The 16,541-nt window shown below is 33.1% G+C and overlaps 1 protein-coding gene across 3 annotated transcripts in view; it reads right to left on the bottom strand.

Moving 5' to 3' along the window:
* The window catches only part of LOC126738338 (voltage-dependent calcium channel subunit alpha-2/delta-3), a 97,529-nt gene extending 86,780 nt beyond the window's left edge, over positions 1 to 10,749 (bottom strand). For all 3 annotated transcript variants that reach the window (XM_050443611.1, XM_050443612.1, XM_050443613.1), the window contains exon 1: positions 10,380 to 10,749. In XM_050443611.1, coding sequence (XP_050299568.1) covers positions 10,380 to 10,486 — 107 coding nt within the window. In that variant the 5' untranslated portion in view covers positions 10,487 to 10,749. The remainder of the gene's footprint in view (positions 1 to 10,379) is intronic.
* Positions 10,750 to 16,541: the final 5,792 nt, after the last annotated feature.

The raw sequence follows: 16,541 nt of genomic DNA, 5'->3' as shown, positions 1-16,541 counted from the left end.
TTCTAATCTTAAGATTCTTATGCAAAAGTTTAAATTTCAACCAAGCAAAACCAAACATGGACGAAACAGGCATTACAACGGTTCAAGCTAAATGTCCGATAGTTTATGGTGCCAGAGGAGTAAAAAAAGTGGGCTCTGCTATATCTGCTGAAAGGGGAAGGCTGGAAGCTGAAAGGGGAAGACTGGAGTTTTTTGTATGAGCGCTGCAGGGAATTCAAAGAACGGTTGGATTAACTCTAAGCTATTTGTTGAGTGGTTGTCTCATTTTGCAAAATATGCAGAGCCTGTCCTATTGGTTTTTGACAACCATTCAAGCCATATTTCGATTTCGGCTTATAATTTTTGTAAAGGAAATAATATTAATATGGTTTCTCTTCTTCCCCAAACCTCAGATCGTCTTCAGCCATTGGATCTAACTTTTTTTAGTCCACTTAAAAATGCTCTCTATAGAGAATACGATCTTCATTTATCTACTTCTGGACATCAAAAAATAACAGAATATGACGTATCTGAATTATTAAACAGAGCATTCATGAAAGTCGCCACCATGGAGAAAGCTGTCTCAGGACTCCGCACTTCAGAAATTTATCCACTAAATCCAGACAGATTTAGTGAGGATGATTTTACCCCTTCTAGGCAAAACACAAATTGCGCTGTTGTTAGCAGCGACGAAAATCACCCACCCTTATCCAGACTAGAAGCTATTATTTCATTGCCAAATAGTTCTGAACCAGTAGAAAAGGATTATTTGCCAGAGGCTAGACAAACATCTTTAATTGATTATAACAATCCTCAGCCAGGTACATCGAAAGAGAACTCTTTCCTTTCTATGGCTTCTATACAACAAAAAAAGTTATTAAAGGAGTTAAAAAAAATGCTAAAAAAGGCAATGTTCAAAAATTCTTACAAGCACTCCGGTTAGGGAAGAACTAGAAATCGCTGACGAAAAGAAGAGAGTAAGAGAAGAAAACTTAAAGAAAAAGGAAAAAGGAAAATCAATCCAAAAAAAAACTATAAGAAAATCTTTTGAAAAAGAAACACAAGATACAAAAACACTTAAAGGAAAACAAAAAAGAAAGAGAGAGGCCACACCTGAGACATCCGATGATTCATTGGAAAATGAATTGTCTGAGATATGCGACGATAATGAGTTAGACAATGTTGATAAATTTAACTTCATGCCGGCTTCTCCAAAAACTCCCTCAAAACCCAACGAGATATGTTGTATTTGTGGAGAAGTTGGCAAAAATCGAGAACTATGGTACCGCTGTGTTATGTGTGCTTCTTGGAACCACGAACCTGCACGTCTGCTGATACTCCAGAAAATTAGATCTGCGACTACTGTTTAAATTAAGGCTTTATACTGCTGTTTAAATATTACTACTAAAAAATTAACTACTTTAAATGTTAATATTTAAAAATAAATAATTTTTTAAAATAGATATTTCCTGCGCACGATTACCTAACCCTTACGCATCATTGCCCCTCGGGACGGGTAATTATGCGCAAATGGTTTTTTTATTTTTGTTTAATTTTATACTTGCGTAGTAGATTTTTTTAAATAACATTTTACATATACAGTATCGGACGAAATTAGACAGACTTCTTTATTTGCCAACTCCAATTTTTTGTACTTGAAATAATATTAATATTTGTTAAGCAGTGTATACCGGAGTTGACAAGAATTCTATTATCAACAATTCATTTTTGTAGCTCATGTTTACATTTATTTAAAGAATGTTTTTAACACTGATAAAAAATTACTGATGCGACAGAATTAAAGAGACTCATTTTGTATTTAGTTTCGCTGAAGTCGCGATTAGTTTAATTTCTGTTTATTAGTTTGAGAATATCATTAGCAATGCCTCGTGGTAAACATTATTCCATAGACCTAAAAGAAAAAATTATAGAAGCCTATAACTCAGGTCGCTCACAAAAATTAATAAAAGAGCAATTCAACGTCAGTAAACAAATGGTTTCCAGAACAATAAAAAATTATCAGCTCCGTGGAAGAGTGACAAACCTTAAAAGAGGTGGCCGCAAGAGAAAAACCTCAGTACTGCTGGACAGGAGAATTAAACGACTAAGTCAGAATAATCCGCGTCTATGTTCAACACAGATTTTGGCTGAATTGGAGGCGCCTGGGGTTTCATCCAGGACTGTGCAGCGGCGATTAGTGGAGGCGGGGCTTTCTGGAAGGAGACCAGCAAAAAAACCCCATCTATCAAAAAAAAATGTAGCTGCTAGAATGTTATTTGCAACACGTCACCGTTACTGGACAGCTAAGGACTGGAATAAGGTTTTGTTTAGTGACGAGTCTAAATATAATATTTTTGGAAGTGATGGAGCGCAGTTCGTACATCGCCCAGCAAACAAAAGGCTTGATCCAAAATATGTTTCTGATACTGTGAAGCACGGAGGTGGCAATTTAATGGTTTGGGGTTGTTTTTCGGGTTATGGAATGGGTCCTATCCACAAAATTGAGGGCACTATGGATAGATTTATGTATCGGACTATACTGGAAGATGTAATGTTGCCTTACGCCGAATGGGAAATGCCGCTAAGATTCACGTTCCAACACGATAACGACCCCAAACATACGGCCAAACTTGTGAAGGAATGGTTTTTGGCTAACAAAATTCAAGTTTTAAAATGGCCACCGCAATCGCCGGACTTGAACCCAATTGAAAATCTTTGGGAGATTATAGAGAAAAAGATTCGCACTAAAAACATCGGGAATCGTGCTCAATTATTTGAAGAAATCGAGAATGCCTGGAAATCAATGAATCCGGCTGTAATTTCGAATCTCATTGGATCGATGCCGAATAGATGTGAAAAAGTTATCCAGAATAAAGGGTACTGGACAAAGTATTAGGTAAGTTTCATTAGTATAGGGTACAAATGTACTTTAAGGATAAGTCTCTCTAATTTTGTCGCACAGAATTTTTTGCATTTTTTTATTTTTCCTAATAAATCTTGAGAAATGTTTTTTCTTTTTAATTTATTTTAGTGCCTTTTTAAACTACTTCAAAACATAACATCCTTCAGCACAAAAAGAGGAATTTAATCATTTTTATCTTACATAAAAGAAGTAAGTAGTCGAGTCTCTCTAATTTTGTCCGATACTGTATATACATTAATAAGTAATACATCTCATACCATTTTTAAAACTAATTTATATGTTATAGGCTAATTTTTGCTTAACTGCGCACCATTCCCCAACTCTCCCTTATCAGGAGATGGGAGGGGAGAGGAATTTAAAAAAAATCAAAGGTAGCTAAGAATTGGCAACTGAAATTGCCCCAGATTCCCCCTCCTTCCTTAACGAGCCTACCAAATTTTTCAATAAAATTGTTTAACATTTAGTGAGCCACATGGAAATGACAAAATTAACACAGTTATGAAAAAACTGAAGAGGGATTGGATTGGAGTTTAGAAGAAAACCTTGACTTCAGCTTCAACTGCAAAAAATAACTGTGTTCTTCCAGGCAGTTGATTTTCAGAACAACAGTTTGTTTAACTGCCTGAGAAAAGAAACTGATAACTGATGCCTGAAAACAGTAATTTCAGTTTTTTCGAGTAGTAAATACTGTGTAAAAAAATATTTGCTTCTTTCAGGCAACTGGAATTCAAAAACATCTACTTTAGCTTTAACTGACTAGAAGAATTACTGTTGTCTTCCAGGTAATTAAGTTTCAGAAACCAGTTGGCTTTAACTGCCTAAGAAAAGAAAGGCATGTTGAACAGCGTAAAAACAACAATTTTAATTCTTCCGGGTAGTGAAAACTGCCTGGAAAAAATGATAAAATTAGAGTCCAAAAGATCCAATTTTAACTTGCAATTCAACTATCTGGATAAATGACTGTTTCTTCTAGACCGTTGAGTTTCAGAAACATAGGTAGCTTTAACTGCTTGAGTAAAGAAACTCATGTTAAACAGTTTGAAAACAATTATTTCAATTTTTCCAGATAATGAAAACTGTCTGCAAAAAAATGTACTGGCTACTTTTAGCCAATTAAGGTCCCAAACTTCCAACTTTAGCTTCAATTTCTTAGAAAGTACCTACATGTTTTCTTCCAGGCAGTTGTTTCAGAGGCAAATTTGACTTAACTGTCTGAGCAAAGAAACTCATGTTGAACAGCCTCAAAACAATGATTTTAATTCTTCCGGGTAGTGGAAACTGCCTAAAAAATTTGGCTAGAAAATTGGCTTCTTTCAAGTAATTGAAATTCAGAAGCATAAAACTGCCTAGCTTCAACTGCCTATTTTGCAAGCAGTTCTTTTAAGGCAGCTTTCACTGCCTGTTGGCTTCTTGATGATTATCCGTCCCCTCCTACTCGATTTTTTTTGCTGCAGCGTATTGCCGTTGATTGAATATTTGGGCCCATATTCTCAATCAACGGTATTGCGTTTTATACAACTAAACAAATGATAGAAAAATATAATTTGTCGCGAGTGAAAATTGCGGGAAACCGGAAAACGCTTATTATACGGTATACAGGGTGTTAGTAAATAAGTGCGACAAACTTCAGGGGGTGATTCGGCATGGAAAAATAATGACAGTTTGCTATATAAAGGTATGCTCGCAAATGCTTCGTTTTCCGAGATACGGGGTGTTAAAGTTTTTCGTAAAAATGAACGATATATTTATTGCTTTGAAACCGGTCGAGATATGCAAATGAAATTTGGAGGGTTTTAAGGGTAGTTATCGCGCATTTTTTGCCATGCAATTAAGAATTTTATGTTCACCGTTGGCGCGCATACGGGTAATGATCTCAATTTTTTTAAAGAAAAAAATGGTACGCTACTGAGATATTTTAAATTAAAAATAATTTTTAAATTCCTAGTTCAATTTGTGACAAAAAACCTCTCCTATCTTTTTTTCGTATGTAGCGCGGTTTTTAGGAAAAAAATCTTGACGCGTATTTTTCATTTCTTTAATACATTATCTAGTAGGCTACTATCAACATTTATCTAATATTAAATACAAAATGTCAACATTCATCTGCACAATACGAATTGTCAAATTAGCGTTCCTTCACTATTGTTATATTCAGGACGTAGAGTACCACATCACACAATCTTATTTTAGTCTAAGAGCTGGCTACGTAGGTCGACGGGTCACTTGGTAAACGTGAAATTTTGTTATATACAGGCATCGGTTGTTACTGGCATAGCAAGGGGCAGACCGTCAGAACTCGCCCTGGACGGAATAAGTGAGGGTAGGAGGTTGAACATGGACATGAGGTAATTTTTTTATGAAAATTTTTTGATTAGGTAGAAAGCTGACAACTTGCACTAGTATAGGAGACGATATTAGAAAATAGGAAAAAAATTGTCAGAAGTCTACGCGGAAGATAAAGGGTCATCAGAAGTCGGTAATGTTGCAAAAATTTTCCCAACAATTTTGTCACTATGTACACTCCTGACATTTTGCATACTTATTTTATAATTCAAATTGAAATTACCTGCAAGTCTTCAGAAGTCCAGGTGTAAGAATAACGGAAGTATTATTATTAATATGAGCGTCGGCGCTCCACTCCCACCTTCATAATATCTCGTATTTTAATTTTTTTGTCATCAGGTTCACTTTTGACAATTTGAGAACATAATTTATAATGTCTGAACATACTATTGATCATTGCTACTGCACATACTATTTGCTAGTAAATTCGGAAGACATTGCTAATTATTAACAAATTGATAATTCAAAAAATGAAAAAAAATATTAATTTTATTTCATTAGAGATTTTAAATGTTTATTGAATATTCATATTATTATATGATATTTGAGTATACCGTTTTTTACAATAACAATAACATAACAATTGTTTTATTTATACGACTATTACAACATATATATCTAACACTAACCGCATACTTATACTAATGAATCGCGAATATTAGTACAAATCAGTAATTTAGTTGAATTTATAAATTGACAAAAGTAAATTCCCAATTACCTTCCGACTGTTCACTGTCAGTGAGAATATCTTTGACTGATGGTGGCAATTGTGGTCCTTCAAACCAATTGAACTCATAATTGGATACTTCCAAAGTCCACCCGCAATTTTCGGCTTCCAATTCTTATGGATCAAACAAAGTCGCGTTTGTCCATACGTTGGAGATAAAATGTGCCCTCTCCATATGTTGACGTAATTCAACATAGCAAGGTGACAAGCAAGAAGCATCGAAACTTTTCAATTGTTTTTTTTTTGAAGGGGCTCATTTATATAATTTATATCTGAGTTGATTAACTTTCTCGCATGATTTAATACCGTACATGTTACAGACAAACGATTCAATAACGGAAAAAGTGTTCTCTTTATTCACGCCTGTATTTCCTAAATTGGCGAATGCATTTTGATAGTCTATTGATTTCGAGAGCGTTTTATAAGGACGTTGTTTACCTTTTCTGTAGAATCATACTTTAGATTTAATTTTATAAAAGTTACCTAATAAAATTACGAGAATATCTGTGTCGAAACATTTAATGACTATATTTGAATTTAAATCTAGTTTCAACGCATGATAGATAATTTTAGTGTCAGCTTCTTCATGTGGTGAGCAACAAAATTCGGTATTTCTGGTACAAATGACATTACCATCTGTGTTTTCTTGATATGTATAATATTCTATATAATTGAGGACAACAGTTTTATTTTTTATAAAGGGAGCAACTTCTTGGCTTTCCCAGTGTACAATTAAAAATTCGACGAAAGTTTCTTTAAACTTGTCATTTCGAAGCTCTTTCGTAAAGTCAATTGGACGCGTTTGTTCCGGACCAGAAATAACGTATTCGTACTCAGCTTCGAAACCTCCTCGTAATGAACGGTCATAATCTTTGATTGAAGGCCGACAATAACGAACAATGACGATAAAAATTATGTGGATATTTGAAGCATGATAATTGCAAAGAATTTGTAAATTTTTGTTTGATATATTCCCGAAAGACTTTGGTACATCTTTAATAGTATAAATTAAAAAGAAGCCATCAACAATTATGACATCGATTACGGGAGGTAACGAGCTGTCATTGCGCAGAATTTTAAGTAAGACCGATTTTTCGATTTTATAAATAGTGCCATCTAAATGACACAATGATGTGGGTATTGGAGTCATCGGATACGAGAGCATTTTTTCAATATCTGCTGCCTCCTTCACTGAAATACCCAATATGCAGCCAAAGAGATCGCGTTGCATTCGAACCTCGCGTACTTTATTATTGACGGTTACTTTACGTTTGTTGTTGGAGCTTGCAAAGTTGAAAAATTTGTTTTGTTTAATTGGTGCTTCAAATCTACAATCATCGTATGAACATTCAGATATAGATGAATTTTGCGTCACTCTCCCTTCCAACGAAAATAATGCCCTATGATACATAAAGCTATGTATGATAGACAGAGAAAAATAAAGAGAGACAGAGAGCAATAGAGCAGATGTTCAAAAGGGACCGTATACCTGGTCATGTACAACGTACTAGATGACACAGCGACAATGCTTTAGTGGAAAATTTGCAAATGGAAATGAAAAATTTTAACGGTATATTCAAATATCATATAATAATATGAATATTCAATAAATATTTAAAATCTCTAATGAAATAAAATTAATAATTTTTTTTTCATTTTTTGAATTATTACTTCTGACAGTTGAGCAATAGTATGTTCAAACATTGTAAATTATGTTCTCAAATTGTCAGAAGTGAACCTGATGACAAAAAATTTAAAATTCGAGATATTATGAAGGTGGGAGTGGAGTGCCGACGCTCATATTATTAGTAATATCTCCGTTATTCTTCCACCCGGACTTCTGACGACTTGCAGGTAATTTCAATTTGAACTATAAAATAAGTATGCAAAATGTCAGAAGTGTACCTAATGACAAATTTGTTGCGAACATTTTTGCAACATTACCGACTTCTGACGACCCTTTATCTTCCGCGTAGACTTCTGACAATTTTTTTCCTATTTTCTAATATCGTCTCCTATACTAGTGCAAATTAACAGTTTTGTACCTAATCAAAAAATTTTTATAAAAAAATTACATGTTCAACCCCCCTACCCTCACTTATTCCGTCCAGGGCGAGTTCTGACGGTCTGCCCCTTGCTATGTCAGTAACAACCGAGCCTGTATATAACAAAATTTCACGTTTACCGAGTGACCCGTCGACCTACGTAGCCAGCTCTTCGTCTATTTGCCCGTCTTCACCAACGTTTGCGTGAAAATGGTAGGTTTAAGAAACAAACAGCTGACTGCGGGTGCGCTCGATAAGTATGAACGGAATCTATTTTTTTGCCAATGGTTCTTCATCAAATCGCTCAAATTTCTAATTTTTTAAATCGTATTTTGTTTACTGAAGACGCTACTTTTGGAAGACATTGCATACGAAATTTCCATAACAATCAATTATGGGCTGAGGACAATCCACATGGAATCTTTGAGGCTCATTTTCAACATCAGTTTTCAGTAAATGTAGGACTTGGATTAATTGTCGATCATTTATTCGGCTCATATTTCTTCCCACAACGCCTAACAGGAGAATTTTATTTTCATTTCCTATAGGAAGAACCTGTTCTTTTTGAAGAAATTCCTCTACAGCTGAGGCAATACTTATGGTTCATGCAAACAGAGGATGACCAATGTAGATTCTGCAGCAATGCCACAGAAACAGCAGAACACCTGCTCTGTGAATGCCCGACCCAACTCTGCAAGAGGCTCAAGTACCTGGAAGGGGTACAACCAACACCTCAAGAAGTGGGACAACTACCTCCCAAAAATATAGCTTTGTACGGCAGAAGTCTAAGACTTTTTGAGACAAACCAAGACAAGTAGAGTTATGCACAAAATATCTCACAGGTAGCAGTGCTGAGCGGCGGATCAGCCGAAACGACTCCCTTCTCAATCTACAATCTACAATCTATGGTTCATGCATGATGGTGGATTTTAGTATCAATGTACGTAATCACTTAGATACAGTATTTCCAAATCGTTAGATTTGAAAATACGTTGGCCTGCTCGATCGCCAGATTTAAATCCTCTAGATTTTTGCATTTGGGGTTTTCTTAAGTCATTATTTTATTCCACTCCCGTCGAAAATGTTGATGGAACCTGAGGAATCGAATTATAGCCGGCTGTGAGATAACAAGAAATACATTAGAAATATTTGCGCGAATACGAGAATCAATGAGGCGAAGAATTGAATCTTGTGTAACGTCTGAGGGAGGTCATTTTGAACACTTGTTGTAGCTTTGCGCCTATTTAAAATTTTGTTATTTTCTAGGTTTGTTCTGGTTTACTGTTGTTGTAGGTAGTTCTTGATAATGTATTACAGAAATGAAAATACGCGTCAAGATGTTTTTTTTTGCATAAAAACGGCGCCACATACGAAAAAAAGGTGTGAGAGGTTTTTTGCCACAAATTAAACGAGGAATTTAAAAATTATTTTTAATTTAAAATATCTCAGTGACGTACCATTTTTTCCTTTAATAAAATTGAGATCATTACCCGTATGCGCGCCAACGGTGAACATAAAATTCTTAATTGCATGCAAAAAATGCACGATAACCATCCTTAAAACCCTCCAAGTTTCATTTGCATATCTCGACCGGTTTCAAAGCAATAAATAAATCGTCAATTTTTAAGAAAAACTTACACCCCGTATCTCGGAAAACGAAGCACTTGCAGACATACGTTTATATAGCAAACTGTCATTATTTTTCCACGCAGAATCACCCCCTGAAATTTGTCGCACTTATTTACTAACATCCTGTATAACGCGAAAACGGTTAGTTTATCAAAAAATACATTTGATGTAACTTTTCATATCAAATGTTTTCTATTTTTGTTCCATGTATGTGACGGCTTTTTTTATATCTTCAAGGAAGAAGACTAAAAGATTTCTTTCCAAAATTGGAATACCTTTTAAGGCACATGAAATATAGTTTTTTAGTTTATTCTACACATTTAAAGTGTAGAATAAACTAAAGTATTCAAAGAAATTTTTTAGATTTTATAAACATTTATTAGAAAATGTTGGAAGTAAAAACTGTAGACAATGTGTTAGAATTAACCTATTTTTTGAGGAAAGAAATAAATAAGTCGTCCAAAAAAAAAGTATGGTAACCTTAACATTGGGGGCCATAAGTCAAAATTTACGATTTTCTGATAGCTTAGCTAGGAAAGAACAGTCTTTTACCCCCCAATATGCTCCTAAACATATGCCTTCCAAACACCCTGTATATATGCAAAAACTAAAATTTCTAGCTTCTAATTTTTATATTAATTTTAAATAAATTCCTATTAAACAAACCGCAAAACAACTAATAGGATTTGTACGAACGGAATAAAAAATTACCAAGAGGAATAATCAAACTTACACTTTGGTTAATTCGGGGTGCTGCTTGGTATCCCGTTCATCCTGCGCCAGCCCGTAGGAACAAACGCACAAAAACACTGTGATAAAAGCATATTTTCGATGTTTCATTTCCGACAGTAATATAAACAAACTATAATGGAATGCCGACAAATCGCTTTAACTTAATCAATTTTTTGTACGAGTCAAGCTGAGATCACGCACTGCCAAATGCAAATTATGTTTTCAATTTAATAATAAGAAACTATTTTAAATTTAATTAAATGGGGGGCTGTCAAGATGTGCCGCGTCAACTTTAGGAGAATAATATAGTGTTAAGGCTTATATTAACACAGCAGGAGGATCCATGTCCTGCAGAAACACCGTTTTTGAATGGTCTTAGTAGGGCAAATCGATAAATGTGAGCCGGATAGCAGAAGCGCCTGCGTTACGTGCCGCTGGAGCACCTACAAGCTGCCTGCCTTGCCATAACTATTTATTGTAAGTATACAGAATGATCCAAAATTCTGCAATGCACATATCTTTCATGTTAATTTTTCGTATATAAATAACATTTAAAAATTGTCTGATTTTTTTTCGTTTTAATGTAATCATGGGGATCTTGGAAAGCAAAAGAGATACGAAGATGGTTAAAATAGAGAAAAGTTGCGTCTTTTCAATCACAACAATTACATACAACAAGCTGTTTAGAAAGTTTTAAAATTCCAAGTAGTTTTGAAGATATACATAAAAAACCGAAATTTGCCGATTTCGTTTATATTTTTATCTGGCATGATTTAAAAAGATATGAAAAACAAATGACACTTTCTCATAGCCGCTTTTTAAGCTCTAAAAAACAATGCAACATGATGTATGACACAATATGATTCTGTAATATTTAAATTAGAAAAAATTGAATTTTTTTATTTAATTGCGAATGTTTTGGTATATTAGGCGGTGAAATGACGGCCCTAAGAAACTGTCAGAATAATTTTATTGGCATATTATTGATACATAGTGTTTTTGAACTTTGTTCTTTCGTTTGATATCTTAAAATGTTATATCCTATGTAGCAATACCGCTAAAGCAGGTTGTATGTATTTAAATAACTATCTAGAAAGAAAGCAACCCAGTACAAAAATTTTAGGACGATTGGCTTCGAATCTTAAGCAGTATGGTGCATTCAAGAAACTAGTAAACTAAAGTTTTTACTAAGTAGTTCTAAACTATTTTTTTTCAGTTAATTAGCTTAGAACATCGAAAGGCTAGAATTAGCATTGCCATGGAACTATGGGCAGTTTGTTTGCTTGCAACATCTCTGATGCAATGATGCAAAATTCTTATGTAGAAATGATAAAAAAATCACACTTTATAATATCATAAAAATTTGACCCTTATTTTGACAGGCACAAAATAATACTATTTCTTTTAAATAAAATATGAAACATTTTTTTTCATAAAATATGAGAAGATACTCTATAAAGAAGTCAACATTCAGAGTTAAATTAATGTAGATAACGTCCCTATATTAGAGAAAAAAAGCAACAATATCGCAATGTCGCTAGATCGCATTGTTGATTCCACCGACACAAGTAATCTTTACCAGTGACGTCGTCAAAAATATTTACATGAAAATATTTATTATTAATAGATTGTGTTTTAAATTATTAACAATATTACCGTTTATGAACTCTTTATGCGTTTTTTTAACGTACTTAATTAGATTAAAGGTACTTATCTAATAAAAAGCATTTTTATGGAAATTAAATATTTTATAATTATTATAGAAGTTTTAAGTTTTTATTATTCTACGTTTATGAAGACGTTTGTCCCTTGATATGATGATGTTATGACATTTTATGGTATTTACTTGTGAAAAGAGCGGCCTAAATCGTATAATCGTATAAGGCATATTTAAGGTAGTACGAAATAAAAAAATTGAATCTATAATTTTCCTTAAATTTAAGATGATACAACTGACTGAATTTTGAAACATTTTTCTTTTTTAATTAATATTCTGGATATACATTCTGTGTACACTAATTGCGTGTAAAAGATATTACAAAAAATTTTCATGATTCCTTAGGGTGTAATTAACGTAGTCTTTTTGAGTTACTTCACACTAATATCCTAAAAATTTGAAAAACCTAATACTGGACTAAAACATTAATATACGATTAGAAACAAAAACGACTGAACTTTTATATACAAACAAGTTTATAAACAGTAATGAAAGAGCAATACTAGTTTAAATAGGAAATACTTATTTTATTAAAATCTTTGGAAACAGTCGGTCAAGTTCTGAAAGTGAGAATTAAAGTCAAAGTAAATTCTTTAACTTTAATTTTTTCCTTATGCTGAGCCTCTTTGAGAATAATCCATCAATATTTCAAATTAAGTAGATAGTAATAAATGGTTTTATGATCCTTTTCAATTACTGATCAAATATAAGAAACAGTTGTATTTCGTCGCATTAGGATAATAAGGTTCTAACTCCATTTCTTACCAAAATTGAGATTTTGATGTAATAAAGTTTTAAATGCCTTACTTTAACTATTTTAAGAATACTGGCGCTATCTGTGCGATAACAACCGAAATAGCACTATTACATTCTATCTGATTACTTTTAAATCATAATTTTAATATAAAAAGTTTTCATTTTTCATCATTCTTTCATTCATATTTAAAGAGTAACAAAGTTCTATCTCAATGCAGATAGAACTATCTAATCGAAAGTGGTTGTAATGTCGTTAAAAAGGTCAATAACAACCTAAAATATTTAGTGTGGTAAAAATTTTGGCGCGGTGTTAAAATTTTATTTTTGTTGTCATTCTTGTGAATATTTTTTACGTTTTCTTTACGCGTTGAAACATTGTAAGGTATGGCATCACGAACTTCCAAAATATTGCAAATTGATAAGTTGCAAACTTAGAGCATCTTTTAGCGATACTCTCAGTGCCTATAGATGTAAAATTTCCGGTAATTTAAAAATCGGTAATATTACGGTAATATTGGCAATTTATTTAAAAAAAAAAACAGCTTTTCAACTAATACTAGTTTTTTAAATTCAAAACTGTAAAAACATTAGGAAACACAAAAAAAAACGAGTCAGAATAAACTACGTAATAGAGTGGATAATGGTAAATCATCCTCATCATCCCCAACCTCTTCATCTGATTCTTCTTTCTCCTTGGTTAATTCAGTCAAGTCTATAATTTCGAAACCGAGATCTTCTTTTTCAATTTCTTCCTCAGAATCCTCAGTAGCTTTTTCTCTTCTTGAATGATCTTCGTTTAATAAATTATAATTATGGGCAATATAGGTTAGTTTTTCGGCTCTTTCCACGGTAAGCCTGTTTCTTCTTTGCCGATGAATAAATACATAAGTACTAAACGTTCTTTCGGTTGCGGCTGTTGACGATGGTAAATTTAAAATGTCTACAGCCAATCTACTTATTTTAGGGTTTTAAACATTTATTTTCTCGTTTTTCAAGAATTGAACATATTTTCTGGGATTCCAACATAGTAACAGATAAATTTGATACTTTGTCACGTAATATAGATCTTATTTCTCAAAAAAGCAGATAAACACTTTTGAGATTGTTGGCCCGTTAGCTTCAAAAAACGTTATCCACTTAGAGATTGGCTGGAACAAGTCATAAGTTGCCTCTATTTGTAACCAAAATTAATTTTGAAGAAGAAATTAACTTACTGTATTTGTTGAAAGAACATCAGAAATATCTGGGTTATTATCAACTGCTAAACTTTTTCAATGAATGTTTAGTGTCCAAAAAGCTTTTTAAACAAGAAACAAAGGAACCCCATCTTGTTTTCACCGGCAATTTTAAAGAGACGTATCGTCCCGTTTTGTTTAACTGGATTTTTTCGAACCTTAAAAAAAGGTAAAACCTTGCATGTAAAATCTGCAAATTTTTCAACTCTGATACAATTAAAATTATGTTCTTTTTAAAATTGGCAAAATGGTCTAATTTCAAGAAGTCTTCAACCAGAAGGTTTATACCGTGACAAATACAACCATAATTAGTTATGTAATTGTACTTGCTGCTAACTATTTCAAGAGCCTTTTTTATGTTAGCTCCGTTGTCAGTGACAATAGCCAAAAAATTTGAAGCTCCCAATTCTTCCAATACTTTTTCAATTTCTGAGGCTAAAAATGTTGCTAAATGTCTGTTATCTTCGGTATAGATTGATTTATAAAATACCGGAAGAGGTGTATTAATAACAACATTGGATATAGAGTCATTTCTACAATTTCACCAACCATCCATTTGTAAGCTTAAGATAGGTGCTTCACTAATTTTTGAAGAAACTGCAGCTTGTAGTCTAGTATACTCGGATTCGAGTAGTGGATTTGACAACTGGTAACGAGAAGGCGGTTTATATGCGCATCTCATTGCTTTGAATACATCTAACTACACTTTTTTTGTTGTCATATCTAATGGGGCTCCTGAGACATAAATAGCCCTTGCCAGTATTTCATCAATCTTGTTTTCTTGAGAGGACATGTTATCAATATACGAAGAAATTGTACTCTGTGATGCTTTAGATGTACTTGAAAAAGAAGAACTAGCTGAGGAACGCACAGGCCTAACTATTGAAGCTATTTTTGAGTCTAAAGTCTCAAATGCGTGTCCCTGCTGAGAGGTTTCATAATCAGCAATTTCAGTATCACTATCTTCTAATACCATGGGTGAACTTCGCGAAGTATTGGTATTATTGTTACTACCGAAAACATTTTTAACAGGCAATTTCCCTTTTTTAAGAATGTGTACTATATTTTCAGGTATTTTGACACATTTAAGCAAATGTTAGAACTGTCTGGTAGCATTTCTTTTAAAGGAGGTTTTACAATATTTACAGGAATAGTTGTCTTTATCTTTAAGATCGTAGTATCTTCAAACATCACTCTTTGGCTTAACCATATTATCGCAACTACAAAATAAACATCATGCATTTCGAGAAGAGGTCAACTTAAAAAATATTTACTCACCAGTTTAAATATCACCTAAAATAATTACAGTTATTTAATAAAAATTGCACTGATAGTTATAATGGCTATAAACAACCCTCCTGATGCTGGCTGATGTAAAGGGTAATGTTACCTCGGTAATATTACCCTTTACATCAGTCAGTGCCTATTGAAGACGATTTTCAGCCACAGTTGGGTAAGCGCGAGATCTTCTTAATATTCGATAATATTTAAAATAAACATGTATGGCTCTTTTAGCACTACATTTAACTTGTGTTGAGGAAGATTTGAAAGTTTCTAACGTCAAATTCAATGTATTTACAGAAAATTCGTCTGATCCAGATCCAGACACTAGTATTAGAAGGTAAATAAGAAAATGTTTAATTTAATAATTAGAATAGAAACAATGAGGTAAAATGCTTCCTTATGACTTGGCGATTTAAATTTAAATCTCTAACTATAAACTAAATTAGTTGATGACAACGTAAACAAACGTAACGGCTGACAGTGCTAAAGCAGTAACGAAAAAATCTGCCGAAAACTTGTCACTAAAAAATCATTTATTCAATCATTTTATATATCATGCCGCAAACGACAAAACTTGTCCGTCTTTTGAACATCAAATCACGCTTTTGAAAAACAAAATTGACTATGATGGAAGTTATGGCAAATAATAGGCAAGAGGTAGAAGTGCTACAAGAACTGGACGTTTTAGATAATGCGGATCAACAAAGTACGGACTGTGATTATGTAAGCAAAAAAATTAACATAGGTTCCAAACTCTTAAATATCATTCATTTTAACATAAGAAGTTTAAAAAAAAACTTTGATCAAATGATAGTTTTTCTACAAACACATAATTTAATATCCTGCGACATTATTGTTTTGGGTGAAACATGGCAATTGGTTGGTAATGAATTTAATATAGAGGGCTTTAAAATGTATTATAATGGGGGAGACTGTAACCAGAATGATGGGGTGGTTGTTTATATAAAAAATAATTTAAACATAAACAAAGTAGAAAATATAAAACTAATTAGGTCGGGAATTACTTTGATTAGGATAACTTTAGCTATAACTGATATACAATATGGCATAACGTGTATATATAGACCTCCCTCGACGATAGTATCGTCTTTTCTCGATGACCTGGAAAATTATTTATTACGTGAATGTAATCAGCAAACAGAAATACTTC

Source organism: Anthonomus grandis, chromosome 7 (genome assembly GCF_022605725.1).
Source record: "Anthonomus grandis grandis chromosome 7, icAntGran1.3, whole genome shotgun sequence".
Lineage (NCBI taxonomy): Eukaryota > Metazoa > Arthropoda > Insecta > Coleoptera > Curculionidae > Anthonomus > Anthonomus grandis.
Note: the sequence above shows the minus strand (reverse complement) of the source record. Positions and strands in the feature narration are given on the sequence as shown.